Source organism: Capra hircus, chromosome 18 (genome assembly GCF_001704415.2).
Source record: "Capra hircus breed San Clemente chromosome 18, ASM170441v1, whole genome shotgun sequence".
Taxonomy (NCBI): Eukaryota; Metazoa; Chordata; class Mammalia; order Artiodactyla; family Bovidae; genus Capra; species Capra hircus.
Genome location: NC_030825.1, coordinates 46689744 through 46705472, shown reverse-complemented (window position 1 = coordinate 46705472; position 15729 = coordinate 46689744). Strand labels below are relative to the sequence as shown.

General features: G+C 54.3%; 2 protein-coding genes across 9 annotated transcripts; both read right to left on the bottom strand.

Annotated features, from left to right (window-relative positions):
• FXYD7 (FXYD domain containing ion transport regulator 7) lies at positions 36-9434 on the bottom strand. Its single transcript, XM_005692322.3, is given in 7 exon segments — positions 36-402; positions 405-422; positions 1922-1962; positions 2134-2167; positions 2309-2383; positions 4412-4441; positions 9250-9434. Coding segments are annotated over 7 exon segments (264 nt in total). The 5' UTR covers positions 9275-9434; the 3' UTR covers positions 36-361.
• FXYD1 (FXYD domain containing ion transport regulator 1) lies at positions 9571-15488 on the bottom strand. Of its 8 annotated transcripts, XM_005692329.3 has the most exons (8): positions 13869-13996; positions 12648-12712; positions 12156-12188; positions 11528-11602; positions 11011-11047; positions 10049-10098; positions 9817-9868; positions 9571-9701 (listed from the first exon to the last, which is right to left on the bottom strand). In XM_005692329.3, the coding sequence occupies exons 2-7, from the start codon at positions 12706-12708 to the stop codon at positions 9846-9848; spliced, it is 279 nt and encodes a 92-aa protein (XP_005692386.1). In that variant the 5' UTR covers positions 12709-12712; positions 13869-13996; the 3' UTR covers positions 9571-9701; positions 9817-9845. The 8 variants fall into 8 exon arrangements, with proteins under 8 accessions (XP_005692386.1, XP_017918888.1, XP_017918886.1 ...); XM_018063399.1 differs by lacking the exon at positions 13869-13996 and adding an exon at positions 15361-15488 and having other exon boundaries at positions 9571-9868; XM_018063397.1 differs by having other exon boundaries at positions 9571-9868; positions 13784-13996.

Sequence of the window (15729 nt, the reverse complement as noted above, 5' to 3'; positions counted from 1 at the left end):
CCCACAGACGAGAACACACACACAGAAGAGGGGGAAAAACCAAACGCAGATTTATTAAGCTCAAGACATAGACACCGAGGGTGCCGGGGTCCGGGTCTCCTAAGAGGAGACAGTCCCTGGGAGCAGCACCCCGGGACGGCGGGGGGCTGAGCGTGGACTCGGGACCCCAGGAGTTGGAGGCCTGAGTCTCCGGGTCTGGGATGCAGACGGGCTCTTTGGGGGGTCGTCATTGCCAAGGCCTAGGGAGGTGCAGCGGCTCCAGCCTTGGAGTGGGTGGGGCGGCTCATTCAGGGGAGCGCTGCCGGGGGCGGGGCCAGGCTGGGGTCCCCACCGCCTCCACCCGATCCTCAGGCTTCCGCTCTCAGGCAGGGACTGCAGTGGAGGTGACCACGACTGGTTCTACACGCCACCACCTCCGGGGGCTGGGGAGAGACAGAGAGAGAGAGAGAGAGACAGAGCCGGGGAGCTTCAGTCGGAGACAAGAGGGGTGGCAGTGGGCCCTTCATCCCCAGCATTGAGGTCAAGCCTGCAGATTGTCACCCCTGAGCTAGCCCTCGGATGTTGTCTTGCCTCCCTGCACCCCAGTGTCTGGTCCATATAGAGACACCTTGGTGGCTTTTATCCTATCCCACAGGGCACCTGTGATGAAGCTGGGAACCCCTGGCCCACCCTGGGCTCTTCTGGGGTGTCCCCCTTCCAGAAGAAGAGTCTCCATCCCTCTGCCAAGCCCCCAACCTCTTCCTACACCCCAGCACCCCATCTCTGGAACTTGGTACACAACAGGAATTCTCCTGTCTCCCACCCACTTGGGATCATCATTCAACTGTCATGGGTCAAAATCTCATATATACTCTTAGACTGTGGTCAGGTGTCTGGGCCAACCCCTTCATCATTCACAAAGTGACCCCTTTAAGTTCTTCAATCTCACGAAATAAACATGAAACAAAACACATGAAATTCAACATCAAATCCTCCAAATGTTGATTACCCCAAGGCCCATTTTTTTTTTTTTAGTTCTAAAAACAAAAGAGCCAAAGAGATTCCCATCTCTGGTTTTTTAAAAGTCCCTGGAAAGGACACAGCTCCATCAAAAACAGGTCGAGATATTTTTACATAATTAAAATGAACACCCCCAAGGAGTCACAATCTTTCATCTACATGTTTATCCCTGCTCCTACATCCTACATCTCTCTCCACCTTCCTTTAGAGCCTCTCTGCACCTGCCCTGACTTTCCCCCTCCTCCACCCATCACCCCCTCCACTCTCCACCTCCACATCCTCCACCCCTCTTCCACCCTCCACCCCCCACCCCCATCCTCCACCACCCCCCACCCTTCTCCCTCCTATATTCTCTCTTTTCTTCCCCAATATCAGTGTTTAAAATCTGCATTCTATATGTGTCTCCTTTTGTTTTTTGATACAATGATTCTGAAGCCCTTCCTTCCTTCCTTTCTGCTTGCCTGCCTTCTTCCCTCCCTCTACCCCTTTTCCCCCTTGCTTCCTCCCTTCTCCCTTCCTTTTTCTCAGTCATTTCATCCTTGATTGTCCTAACTGAACAGGAAAGTCAAGAAATGGTTCTATCTTCCTACCTTCTCTAGTGCTCAACTCTGCCTTCATTCTGATTGCCAACGCTCTTTTCCCACGTGGGACCCCTCTCTTCACAGGCTGTGGCTCTCTCCTCTGGAGAATGAGTTCATCCTTGCTTTTATAAGATTAGGTACTTGTTTCTGGGCATCTTCTAGGACTCTTTAGGAGTCCATGTCACATCCCACTAACTTTATGCTTTAACAGGTTTGATGTGTGGAATCTCGGCCGCATTGTTGGCGGCCCCATTCTTAGGGAGATCCAGCACAACGTCCCCGTGGACTCCCCTCCCCACTCCCACTCACCCTCGCAGAACCACACTCTCTCACACCCTCACCTGAGGAGGGAAGCTCCGACTTACAGGATTTGCATGTTGGGCTGTGGAAGCAAAGATGAGAGAGAAAGGCATCAAGAGACTCAACTGAGCAGGCTTTCTGGGAGACCCCTGGCTGGCTCTGGGATCCCTTTGGTTATGGCAGCACCCCTGGGGGCTCCCAGGCTGTTCCCACCCCTCCCTTTCTCTCCCCTCTGCTGCCAGACCTCTCAGACCTGGAGTCCGCCTTTCTGCACTTCACCTTCTTGCCTGTTAGGAGAGACAGAGAACAGAACAAGGAGACAGGACATAAGGGTCTGGACAAAAGCCAGTAGGGGAATTGTAGGTGCCTGGAGACCCCGAGGGGCCCTCTTGGAGGGGCTTTGGAGCTCAGGAAAGGGTCACACTTACTGAGGATAATGAGGATGCCCAGCAGGAACAATATGGTAGCCAGAGTCATGCCTACCGTCTGCACAGTGTCATAGTCTGGGGAAGAAAAATTAGAGGTCATCAAAGTAGGGGCGGCTCCCCAGCAACCCCCACCCGCACCCCCCACCGCCCAACCCTGGAGCCTTGGCCCCAGTTCAAGGCTGCAGGCTTCTCCCATGGGTTCATGTGAGGATCAAAGACATGGCCCTTGGACACCAAGTGCTCCCCTTAGACCTCTCCCCACCACCCTTCTCTGGATTCTTCAGCCATAGATATAGATAGGACCTTCTTCTACTGCAATGGTCCCCAGCATTTTGGGCACCAGGGATTGATTTTGTGGAAGACTATTTCTCCACGGACAGGGGTTAAGGGATGGTTTGGGGATTATTCTTATAAGGGGAGGGCAACTTAGATCCCCCGCCTGCACAGTTCACAATAGCGTTCCTGAATCTATCTGAATCCAAGGAGGCGGAGCTCAGGCAGTAATGCCAGTGATGGGGAGCAGCTGCAAACAGAGATGAAGCTTCACTCGCTTGCTCACTGGCCACTCCCCTCCTGCTGTGCGACCTGGTTCCTAACAGGTCACTGACTGCTACCAGTCCTTGGCCCAACCATTGGGGACCCTTGTTCTACTGCATATATTTACTTTTTTCAGCAAACAGCCTTCTCTGCGGTCTCTCCATCATCCATCCCCCTACTCAGCACCTCAGCCACAGGGATCCTGTTAACACTTGAGTCCAATCAGGGTCCTCCTGAACTCAGAGCACACCACTCCACTCCCTCTAACCTCCACCTCATAGCAAAGAAAAGCCAGAGTCCTCCCCACAGCCCATGAGGCCCTGTACCATCTTGTCCTGATCCCTTCTCAGACCTCATTCCACTTCGCTCTCCTCCTCAATTCTCTTGTCCAAGCACACGGCTCTCCCTGCAGTTCCTGGAGCCTATCAGGCATGGTCCTACCTCAGGACCTTTGCACTTGCTGGGCCCTCTTCCTGAAAGCTCCTCTCTCAAATGTCCCTCCCTTACCAACTCCTGGACTTTATTCAAATGTTAGTGACCCCTTCTCTGGCTGTCCTATTTAGAATTTCCCATCCTCTCCTCAACATTTCTTAACCTCAGTCTTTATTTTATTTTCCTTCATAAGAATTATTCTTATCTAGTATGCCACAGTACATATCTATAAAAATATTTACTCTGGACCAGCAGTGGTCCAGGCCTCTGCCCTCAGGGAGTTGTCTTTCATTTGTGATAAAGAAAATAAAACCACACACACACACACACACACACACACACACACACACACACACACACAAAACCCAAAAAACTCAGTCATGGGACCATGCCTAGATCTATGTGTGGCTTCTCTTGTTGCGGACTCAAGAAGGCCTCTCCTGACATACGGCTCCTAACAGTCATTATTTGATCTGAGGCCTGAAGAAGAAAAGGGAGCCTTAGCTAGCTGTGTGGAGAGCTAGAGGAAGCGTATTCCAGCAGACGGAACAGTAAGTGCAAAGGTCCTGAGGCAGGAAACAACTTAGAACATGGAGAAGAGTATGAGTGAATAAAGGGAGAGAACAGGAGGGTATATAGAGAGGCATCTGGGGTCAGGTCTACTAGACCTGGAGTCACTTTCTGACTTCAGTGCTATGGAAAGATTTAATGATATCTGAGTAAATCTTTCCCACAGTCCTTATGGGTGAAAACTTAGTGTTCTTTATTTACAGAAGGGCCCAGAGAGACAGAGTTGCTTGCTCAAGGCCACACAGCTAGTGAGTGGATCAGCCAGGATTCAAATCCAGCCAGCCTGGTGTCAGAGCGGTTGGCTTCTCTGATGACCCCAGCAAACTAGCCCAGAGTGCTGGTGAAGCCTGAGGAGGGTCCTTAGAAGGTACCCCCTCCCCATGTCTGATATAACCCTCCATAGGCCAAGCTGATGTCAATTATATCCACAGGGTCATGTGGCCAGTGACCCAGCACATAACATGTAAGCCATAGCTGAAGCCACTTCAGCAGTGACCTGTGGGGATCTACAGCCACCCCTCCACCCAGCCCGTGGGTACCCTCGTCGCAGAATCTGCCACTCACCATAGTAAAATGGGTCAGGATCCTGAGGAACTGTGGGAAGAAGGCAGAGAGAGAGGGAAAAACATTTCAACACTGGGCTTCTTAATTATTTGAGGATCCTAATGGGGCCACTGGCCTAGTGGTTTCTGTGTCGAAATCAGATCATTGAGACCCCTTGCTCTGGACAATGTAACCTCATGGCAGGACACAAAACTTAAAGACTGGAGCATAGGCTGGATTCCAGCCCCAACTCACTCCATTGCTCGATACCTTCCCTTATATAATGCCCAACTTACCTCACCACACATGGCAGTCCTGATCCTAGACCCCTGTGGAAATCTAATGCAAGCATGGACTCATTTCTTGAGAAACACGTATACACTCTCTTTTGCATATGATGCTGGGAGTATGAATCCCACTGGAGAACCAACTGCTCAGTGTATCAGCTTCCCCTGAACACTCCCTACAACTTCTCAGTCTTCTGAGAGCTCTCATCCACTTGTTCTTGCCACCAAATTCAGCAGAGAGGAACTGTCCAAAAATTCATATTATTCCTATATTACTTATTTCTCGGACACCATCAAATTAAAGATTCAAAATTGAGTTTGTAGTTACTTTCCCAGTGTGTGAATGTATGCATGTATGCATGTATATGTATGTAACTGTACCACATAAAAACATACTCATCCACTAGAAGACTCGCCCTGATTTCCAAATGTTAACATGTGAATAATGTGTATGGCAGCTTCCTTGGTGGCTCAGATGGTCAGGAGTCCACCTTCAACGCAGGAGACCTGGGTTCGATCCCTGGGTCAGGAAGATCCCCTGGAGAAGGAAATGGCAACCCACTCCAGTATTCTTGTCTGGAGAATTCCATAGACAGAAGAGCCTGGCGGGCTGCAGTCCATGGGGTCGAAAAGAGTCAGACAAGACTGAGCAACTCACACTTTCACTTTCACTAATGTGTGTGTGTGTGTGTGTGTGTGTGTGTATTTACTTTTCCCTATCTCCCACTTCCCTGTCTCAAACGGTAGTCTCCTCCAGGAGAACTCAGAACATCCTTCCCATTCACGAAACCCATCCTGCTGCTTCCCTAATACACTGACAGCTTTTAGTACACCCTGCCTTGTTTAGAGTGGAATTCTGCAAAACATGCCTCACTAGGGGACGGGGGTGTACTGGGGGTGCCAGGGTGATGCCAGATGTTGTCATTAGTGTCCTTCCCCCATCCAGGCTCAGCAAGGATGGCTATCTTGAGGTTGGGAAGGAGAACATGTGACTACTTCTGGCCAATGAGCCGTGAGTCTGGTCTGCAGCATTAACTGCCCATGCAAGAGCTCTCTTTTGCCTTTGGCTTGGTGACATGAATGTTCAAGACTGTGGCTGCTCCAGTTTTCTTTGGGAAGTAGAGACCCTAGTCAACCCGTGGTGGACACATAATCTAAGAGAGAGATCTACTTTGGGTGTCAGAAATCACTGGGATTTTTGGTACTTCATTTGTTGTTGTTTAGTAGCTCAGTCGGGTCTGACACTTTTGTGACTCCATGCCCGCCAGGCTCCTCTGTCCATGGGATTTCTTCAGGCAAGAATACTGTAGTGGGTTGCCATTTCCTTCTCCAGGGGATCGTCCCGACCCAGGGATCAAACCTGTGTCTCCTGCATCTGCAGGCAGATTCTCTACTGCTGAACCAGCAAGGAAGCCCTTGGTACTGCTTGCTGCTACTGCTAAGCTGCTTCAGTCGTGTCCGACTCTATGTGACCCCATAGACGGCAGCCCACCAGGCTTCCCTGTCCCTGGGATTCTCCAGGCAAGAACACTGGAGTGGGTTGCCATTTCCTTCTCCAATGCCTGAAAGTGAAAAGTGAAAGGGAAGTCGCTCAGTCGTGTCCAACTCTTGGCGACCCCATGGACTGCAGCCTACCAGGCTCCTCCGTCCATGGGATTTTCCAGGCAAGAGTACTGGAGTGGGGCGCCATTGGTACTGCATACTGTAGCTTAAACTGACTGATGCAAGACCCTGAATAGCACCGATTCACCGTAAGTTCACCTTCTTCAGTTCCCTGTCCAAAGAGACATTCTTAAAAAGGAGCTGATGTATCTCTACACCTTCCAACCCTTGCTAATCTCTCAAGAGAAAACAGGCCTTGGGCTCAGGTCTTCAGCAAGTAATAATATCTAAGTAGACTGTTATGACATTATTTGATTTTCTCCTTTATTTATTTATCTAAGCAGCATTTGATAGCATTGATTCCATGCCAGGCTCTCTTCTGAGCACTTTACAGATATTACCACATTTAATCTTCACAGCCGTTCTCCAATGTAGGCACTATCTTCATTCTATTTCCACTAAAGAGGAACACTGAGGCCCAGAAAAGTGAAATTGGTTGTTTAATATAATTTTAATACTTGCTTTTGGTGTAAGACAAAAAAAAATCCTGATTTTCCATTTGTGGAGGTGATATAAAGCTAACAAAGTTTTTTAAAAGTTAATCCTTTGAAGGAAAAAATGTTAAATATCAGTGTGGGGAATATTTGGACAGGGCAAAAATCATGAAGGTGGTACTCATAAGCATCAAGATGGGAAAATATTATTTTAGAATCATCTCTGCTCTGTCCTAGCTCCCCTACCAGATACAGAGCAAATTTATTTGACTCATCTCTGCTGTTAATCCTGGCATTTATAAAGTTGTTCAGAAAACTTTTCTAGAATGAATGAATGAATGAATGAACCCCTGCTAGGCAGCATCAGAGATGGAACAGTTGAATTATCCTGCTTTTGTCCCCTGTGTTTCCACACATCCTGCCTCCCCAAACCATCTGAGAAGCCCTGCCCCAGAAGGTGAGCGCCTGCCCCAGAATCCTCCCTGGTTCCTCTCTGGTTCCACCCTCCTGGGGTGCTCCTTGCTCCATGCAGAAGTTCCTCTCTAGTTCCTGCTGTCCCAGCAACCTGGGTCCTCAAGGCAGGCTGAGCTAAGGGTGGAGCCGGGAGGCAGGAGAAGGAATGTGCACCACTCCTGGCCAGTTGCCAGGGAGAATCAGGAAGGAGGTGGTTACTATGGCAACTGGAGCATCTTGAGAGGTGAGGAGAGGTACTGGATCCGGGTACCCCAGGCTGGATGGGGTCCTGTGTGGGACTTGAGGGTTGGGTTTCTAACTCTGGGGCCCTGATTCCCTCTGCTCCCTTTGTACTTCCTATTGTTGCCCCTGAACAACTGGCTTGTGGCCAAGCTGAGGGTCCTTCTTAAGGATGGGGACCCAGGCCCAGGTGTGCCTTTCCATCACCTTTCTGTTTGTCCCCAACACTCCCTCCTGCTCTCTGACAAGGTGGGGGTGGAGGCTAGGGGTGCAAGGGAGCCGTTCCCCTCCCTAACGATCTGTTAATTAATTTCATTAAGCGGTTTACGACAGGCAACATGCGTTTCCTGCCTCCGGGTTTCCCAAGACCTGCGGTCCCCTCTCCTGCTGTGACTGGGGAAAGGGTGTGTGTGGGGGATGGGAGGCAGGGCATCTTCCTCCCACTTCTGCCCGTCTGCTGCCATCGATCCTGCTAACCACCATCTCTGCGAAAAGAAGTGCTGGGCTCCCGCCAGGGCTGCTGGCTCAACCCTGCCCCCTCTCCCTAGGGTGGCTTCCAGCCTCTGCAGCCGCCCCCCCCACTGCCCCCCCTCCCCGCCCTGCTTCAAATTCTGCAGATATGGTTCAGTGCAGCAGCCCCCGCCTGCCGGGAAAGGGGGCAGGGAAGGAGAGATCAGAGTGGAATTGGGGTTCCCTTCAGTGCCAGAGGCTCCTCAGCAATGATGGCCTCTTGCCTGACCCTGCTCTCAGGGCTGGAAACTCCCTCCCTGCCCACCTCTCCCCCACCATGAAAGCATTCTTCCCCCTTGTTCCTCTGCACAAGTAAGCTCAAGAAAGGGGGAATGTTGTGGGGAGCGAGTATTTAAGGGGTGCCTAATCGGGCTAATGGTGTGAAATGTCCATCTCTGTGTGGCTGGAGGGAGGTGGGAAGGCATCTGTGTGCACACCCAAATGCACCTTTTGGACAACACCCTTGAATGAGGGCTGGGAAGGAGGGTCCTGCTACCCATCCCCGCCCATGGGGGCTCACTGCAGTGGTGCAGGCCCCACCCTGTGCCACCCTCCTTCTCTTTCCCATTTCCGTCTCACGCTGTCGGTCCTTCTCGCTCTCTCCCCCTCTGTGTCTTTACGCCTCCCTCTGTCTCTTGGTCCCTATCTCTTTCAGGCTGTCTCAGTCAGTCTCTTTCTATATTCCTTACTGCCTCCCTCTCTCTTGCTCTCTCCATCTCTCACTTCCTACAGCTCCTGTCTTTCCCTCTTTCTCCTCGCTTTCCTCTGAACCTGCCTGTCAGAGATTTCAGGAAACACCCACCACAGGTGCCAGCACTAGAGAGAGAAGCGGTGGTTGGGGTGAGGCGGGGGGCGGTGGATAGAAAAGAGGGAAATGGACCCCGTCCCCTTACGTTCCGCAGGGACCATGAAATCTGGGAGAACCTCTGTGGCTGCAAACCCAGCGGCTCCCACCCTCGAAGACCATTTCTCCGAGTCCACTACTACCGCTGCGCTGGATCAGCTGCACGGTTGCTATAGCTACCGGTCCGAGCATCCTTTCTCCCGGGACTGCTGCTCTCCAACCAACGGTCCCGCACAGGAACCGAGACCACCGGGAGAGGATGCCCAATGGAGTACGGAGGGGTGCAATGCAGGGGCCTCCGCCCATGTGAGGAGGGAACATCCTCTTCCCCATTCCCCTCCCCTTTCAGTACTGGGCTCTCCCCCAGATCCTCTGTCAAGCTTTAAGATCCCGGAGCCCCGCTGCGCCCTCTCCCCAGGCGACGCTCACCCTTTGTGGGGACCTGGGTCGCCATGCCGGGCCGGAGCAAGGGGCGGCTGGATGTAGAGGCGGTGAAGGAGCGCTGGCTGCAGCAGCTGGAAGCCGGACCGACTGTTGTCAGGGGTAGATGGGGGGGGAGCCCTGGTGTTCGGGGGGCCGTAGCCAATGGGGGCCCGGAGAGCCCGCCCCCGTCCCGGCCACCCCCACCCCCGCCCCCGCCCACTGCCGACGTCCCCGCCCCTTCCCCAAGGGTGGGGGCGCCCTCTGCCGGGGCCAAGGGGGCGCCCAGGCTTTCCACCGCGAAGGGACTGACAGATTCGCACAGCGCTGTCAAGAGAGAAAAGCACGTTTTATTGGAAATCTGAGCGGCAGTCTGTGGGGGCAGGGCTAGGGAAGAGGGCAGTCCAGGTGGTGGTGGGCGTGCAGAAGGTGGGTGGGAAGCGTCAAGTGCCAGGGGAATCCTGTGGGGGTGAAAAGGGTGAGGGGCAGGAGAGCCCTCCAGGCCCGCTACCCCAGCCCTTTGCCCCCTCCTCCTCCTCTCTCCTCCCTTCCCCAGCCTAGTTAGAGCTGCGGGACCTGGCAGGGGTCCATCGCGCCAGGTGTCTCTACCGCCGGCGGGTGGACAGACCTGAGGGGGAAGACAGAGAATCAGGAAGTCAAGAGGGGCACCCCAGCTCCTCTGAAAGGTCGGGGCACGGCAGGGCAGATCAAGCCCCTCCCCCCGAAACCCCGCGCCCAGGGAGGGCCCGCAAAGGGCTTCTTGGAATCAACTCGCATTCCCAAACACCCGAAGTCTCCCCAGACTCACGGCGGATTGAACTGCGGAAAGTTCCCTCCTCTTCATCAGGTTCCCCAGTCCTGGGAAAGGAGATGTGTCAGGAATTGGGGGGTGGAAAAGGAGAGAGACAGCTACACTCGGAAGACCCCAATGCCGGCCCCATTTCACAGACCAATCCACTGAGACCCACAGATGGGCAAGGAGCAGGTTGGAGCCGCCAGAAAATCCAGTGCAACCCAGGAGCAGTTTAAGTGTTTGGCAGGAGGCGCTCCAAGCCGATAACAGCGAGTACCTCCCACAGTGCTGAGGAAGGAACTAGAATTTGGAAGAGGAGGTATACAGCCAAAGCGACTTGAGGGCAGATTGCCTGGAGACAGCCTAGGTTAGAAACCCAGAGCCCTCATCTTCCAGTTGAATGATCTGGGGCATGTGAACACCTTCCCATGTCTCGGTTTCCTCATCTGTAAAATGAGGTTAATAACAGCATCTACTTTATAGAGATGGTGTGAGAGGTAAATAACACATAATGAAACAGCATCTTGCACGAGGGACACAATAAAATACTACCTTTATTTATAATAACGTCTACAAGTATCTTAATAGGAAGAAGATATTCATATGTTGCTTGGGCTTTAAAATTTTATTTAACGATAAATCAAAGAGCTAGGAACAGGACTCTGAGCTAAACTGGGCCGCCAAGTGAGGTGATCTCATTTCACCCCGACTCTTTCACAGCACTTATCACGCTTTGTGGTTTTATATTTGTGGGTCTGTTGGAACCCATGGCCACCGCCCCCACTTGGCTGGAAGCTCAGACATACAGAGAGGGCAGTTAACTCGTGGCTTGGTGCCAAGGCCTGGCTTGGGGCTGGGCACGTAGTAGGTGTTTAATACATATTTGCCGACGGGTCTGTGGATCAAGTGGACTTCTGGCCTCACCCCCAACGCTCCTTTAGAGCGAGAGAAGATGAGGGTCCAGAGAGGCTTCTTACCTCTGCTGCTGGTTGAATTTGCACCGGCATCTTCTGCCTGTGGGTGGGGGCATGGAGAGGAGTGCGCTGAGATTCCCCTCTAAGCCGCACAGCGAGCCACAGATCTCGCTTGCCCGGGCTGGAGTGGCTGAGGATAAGGGTGGGGCAGGGGCAGGGGCGGGGCCGAGGGCGGGGATAGGAACGGGGCGGGGCCGGGAGCGGGGATAGAAGCGGGGCCGGGGCGGGGGCGGGGCGGGGCCGGGGCGGGGCCGGGGCGGGGATCGAGGCGGGGCGGGCCCGAGGGCAGGCAGGATAAGGACGGGGCGGGGCCGGAGGCGGGAATGGGGGAAGGGCAGAAACTGGGACGTGGCTGAGGGCAGGGGAAGAACAGGTGCGAGGCCGAGGGCGGAAAGTTGGGTGGACAGAAACAAAGGCGGGGCCAAGGGCACAGATGGGGCGGGGCTGAAGGCGGAGCGGGAGGTTGGGCAGGGCTGGGGCAGACACCGGAAGCGACTGAAGGCAGGGTAGGGGGACTCACTCAAGACGATGAGTATGCCCAGGATGAAGAGAATTCCGGCGATTATAAGGCCTCCGATCCGCAGGGATTGGTAGTCTGTGGGCAGCAGGGAGGCCGGTGAATGCAGGGAGGAGGGTGAATGCAGGGAGGGGAGGAGGAAGGATAGGAAAGGGGCAGAATGGGGAGGAAGGGGCAAAGCGGGAGGATGGGGAAGAGGAAAGGACATCAGTGAGAGGAGGACGGAGCGATGTGGGAGAAGGGATCAGGGAGAAAAGGGAGGAGGTGGACAGGGCAAGGAGGAGGGAGGAAGCAATCGAGTAAGGAAGAATGATGGAGAGGGAAAGGGGGTCAGGGAGAGGAGAAAGGCAGGTGGCAACAGAGGATGGGCCGTGGGATACTAAGAGGTAAGAGGAGAAAGAATCAGAGAGACAGAGGGGCCACATGGAGAGACAGAGACTCACAAAGGGAGATCGAGACAGAAAGAGTCAGAGAGCCAAATCAAGAGAGAAAGAATGAGAACGACAAAGATAGAAACACCGAGAGTCTAGAGAATGATGGAGACAGAAACAGAGAGAGGTAGGGAGAGGGGAGGAATGAGAAGAGGGCAGGCTAACCACCTAGCACCCAGAGAAAGATGCCCCTCCCTCACCGTAGGTGAATGGGTCGTGTTCCTGTGGTGCTTCTGGAAAGAGAAGAAGAAATCAGGGTTGGATGCTTCCTGGGACCCTGGACAGAGAGCAGCATCACGAGACCCTGTGGGAGTTTTACATTCTCGGGGCAGGAGTCTGGGGACTGTTGGACTCTGAGTAGGCTGCCCACCCTCTCTGGGTCTTGGCTGCCTCTCTATACTGTCCGGAGTAGGGCAGGAGGCACCTGACTGCCTCAGCTCTCCATCTCATTCCAGGTTGTCTATGATTCCATCGTTCATGGGAAGCCGGCCTCCATCCCACCCTCCCCCTTTGCCCGACCTGGGGCATCCTCTCCCCTCCCCCAGATACCAGTCTGTGACTAGACCCCACGTGAGACCCCACTGAGACTCAGTTCAGACTGGAGGCTCTAGCTTGGTTCTCTTGCAGAATTTTCCCCTACCCTTGCCACCCCTGTGGCTGAGGTGGTAGTGGGCTGCCTCCCCCAGACTCACCTGCGTTGACCATGGCAAGGAGACCCACACAAAGAACCAAGATGTGGCTGAGAGATGCCATTGTCCTGGGGAATACCAAAGGTCAGGAAATGCGTGCTCTCATTCTCCCACCACTGGGGCCTGAACCCAAGCGGTTAAGTCAGAGACAGTCCAGGGACTTAATTCCAAAAGCATCTATCATCCGGCTTGGTCACCCTGAGAAACAGAGGCACCCCCTGCCTCACCAGGACACAGCGTCACCAAAACAACCCACACAAAGGGGGTCACCCAGCAGCAAGGGCAGGGGTGAGGCCCACACAGTCCACAAGGATCTCCCGCAGGCCGGGGCCTCCCCCACTGCAGGCCCTGGGTTCCCAGCACCTACCCTGGCAGGGGAGAGCAGATGCCTCACCCCACCCAGGTGGAGAGACAGACACTGCCAGGGATGAGACAGCCAGGAAACGCCCAAGGGCCACCTGCCCGCACACCACGGCCTCGCTGTGTCCGTAATAGCCCGGCTCTCCTGCCCTCGGCCGCTGGCCCGCTCTCTGCCTGACCCTGGGTATAAATATCTCCCACTTCACCCTGGAGGAATTTGCCTCGCACAGGCCACCATGGCAACAGCCTTCCTCCCCCCACTTGGGGGTCATGCACAACCCTGCCCGGGTGAGGCCGGGCTGCCACACTGCCACCAGCTGCCCCCGTGGGAAAGGCCACCCCTTCTCCTCTTCTGGAAGCAATGAGAACAGGGAAAACATCCCCTGGCCTGCCTCTGGGTGACATCTTTCACCAGCGGACAGCACCAGGCAAGTGACATGAGGCTCAGGCTGGTGGGACTGAGATAGAAGACAGATGCCAGGGGTGGGGACGATGCACGCATGCGCAATGCATACAGACACACAGTGGGGCTGCAATGGGGACGGCGCCCGCTCCCCAAACTTCTGGTTGGAGCAAGGCATGGGGTGGAGACACAGGCACACATATTAGTCCCCATCTGGGCCTCCGGTGCCCTCAGTGAGGCAACCGACCTACACACGAGTATGCGAAACCCACACCCAGCCAGTGTGCACGCACCACAGCAGAGGCAGGGCGGAGCTGCACCCACACTTCCACCCCAACGTCCCAACCACACTCCCTTCCTCTTGGGTCTGGCTTGCCTGGGAAGCGGCTCCTGCTCCCAAAATAGGCGGCCCAGCCAGGCCAGGGGTGAGGCCCTGGAGGGGAGGGGCGGGGGACGCTCACCCCAGTCAGACTGTCCCCTGCCGAAAGAAGGCCCCCAAACGTCCGGCTGTGCCCCGGGGCCGAGCACTTTGGACCCCCTGGCCCAGAGCTGGCCGCGCTGCCCTCAGCGGTCTCCCCTCCCAGCCCCACCCCACCCCTACCCTCCCCAACCCGAGGCTGTAACTGGAGCCGGGCTGGAGGGGGGCCAGGGGGCGGCCCCCAGCCCAGACCGCCCTGGCCCGCTAGGTTAACTCTCTCAGCTCGGAAGGAGGAACAGTAGGCAGTCAGCGATGGGGAAAGCTGGGGAGAGGAGGTGCTGGCAGGCAGGCTGGATTACAGGCAGGCATGCACACACACACACACACACACGCACACACACACACACACGCACACACACACACACACACCAGCCTCACAAACTGCTCAGAGAGCTTCTGAGCTAGGGTGAGAGGGGGTGTCAATGATTTTCTGTGCTGCACCCTAGGAACTGGGCCCAGCCTGGGCTTAAGGTCACATGGCCTAAGAGCTTAGGAGTCCACTGACCCTTGACCCCGGTGCCCTCCAAGGCCCTCATCAGCACCACAGGGCTGTCTGAGGGGCATTTCAGTGTGTGAGTAAGTTGTCTGCTGCTGACTATGAGGACTCACATGGGTACACACACACACACACACACACACACACACACACACACACATACACACAGAAACCCAAAGACCCAGATAAACAGGCACAAAACAAGACAAATACATGCATGTACATAAATACAAACTCAGAATTACACACCCAGGGAGAAGCCCAAAGACACATACACACACCAGCACTTCTTACACCAGTCACAAAACATCAGGACAGACACATCTGTATACACACACAACACATACATATGCACCAAGCTGGTGCCCGTATGGAGACACAATCAAAGACCCAGCTGGACACAGAGCTTTAAGCACACTTACAAATGGTCCCAAAGATAACACACTGTCCGTACAGAAATACACCAATGCGCACGCACTTGAATACCTTCAAAGCCACATTACAGCTTCTGAGCTAGGGTGAGAGGGTGGGTGCCAATTATTTTCTGCACTGCTTCCTAGGAACTGGGCCCAGCCTGGGCTTAAGGTCACCGGGCTTAAGGTCAGCACTCCTACACAATCTCAGGCATGTGAAGGCACACAAACTGCGTCCATTTGTACACACACACACACACACACACACACACACATATTTATGTGGGTTCACAGAGAAGCAGAAACAGTCAAGGACACAGCCATACAAGCAGCCACGCTGTGGTTTCATAACCATAAAAACAGACACACACACACAGATGCTTGTGTTCACATCCTCACACATGGGCAAACAGGCACACTGCTGGCCACACAGTGACATGTACAGACTGACACACTGTGGTCACACACTCGGAGACAGCACCAAACCTGTGTTGATCTGTTTAGCCCCAAAGCACCCTGTCCCTGAGATCCTGTGGCCCCCCAGGCCCCCGTGGAGGACAGCGCACCTGGCATCCTCATGGGTGGGCTGGGCTCACAGGCTCTGGTGACCAAGAAATCGGGGATCAGCTCTGGACGCTGCCATTCCCTGTGGAGTGAGAGCTCGAGCAGCCCAAGAGACTACTCCGTGCCTCGGTTTCCTATCCTACAAAAAGGAGACGTCACTAAGGCCACACGTATCACTCCGGGCCGGGCTCAGAGGTCTTTGAACCCAACCTTGTCTTATTATTAACCCCATTTTAGAGATCTGCAAACCAAGGAAGTGTTAGCAAAGTGGAGATCCTTCTCCTAAGGTCCCTCTGGTGGTTAAGGGTAGAAATTGCCCCTGCCTGAAAGAGACCTGGGCTCAGGTACCTCGCTCTGCAGGATGCAGATCA

Bases quoted from the DNA above. Each gene is read 5' to 3' on its own strand.
- FXYD1 (XM_018063399.1), bottom strand. From the start codon at position 12,708: ATGGCATCTCTCAGCCACATCTTGGTTCTTTGTGTGGGTCTCCTTGCC. The intron at 12,189-12,647 runs GTGAGTCTGGGG...TTCTCTTTCCAG, and splicing joins CCTTGCCATGGTCAACGCAG to AAGCACCACAGGAACACGAC. The intron at 9,869-10,048 runs GTGAGTCTGGGG...CTTCCCCCTCAG, and splicing joins TTTCCGCAGTTCAATCCGCC to GTCTGTCCACCCGCCGGCGG.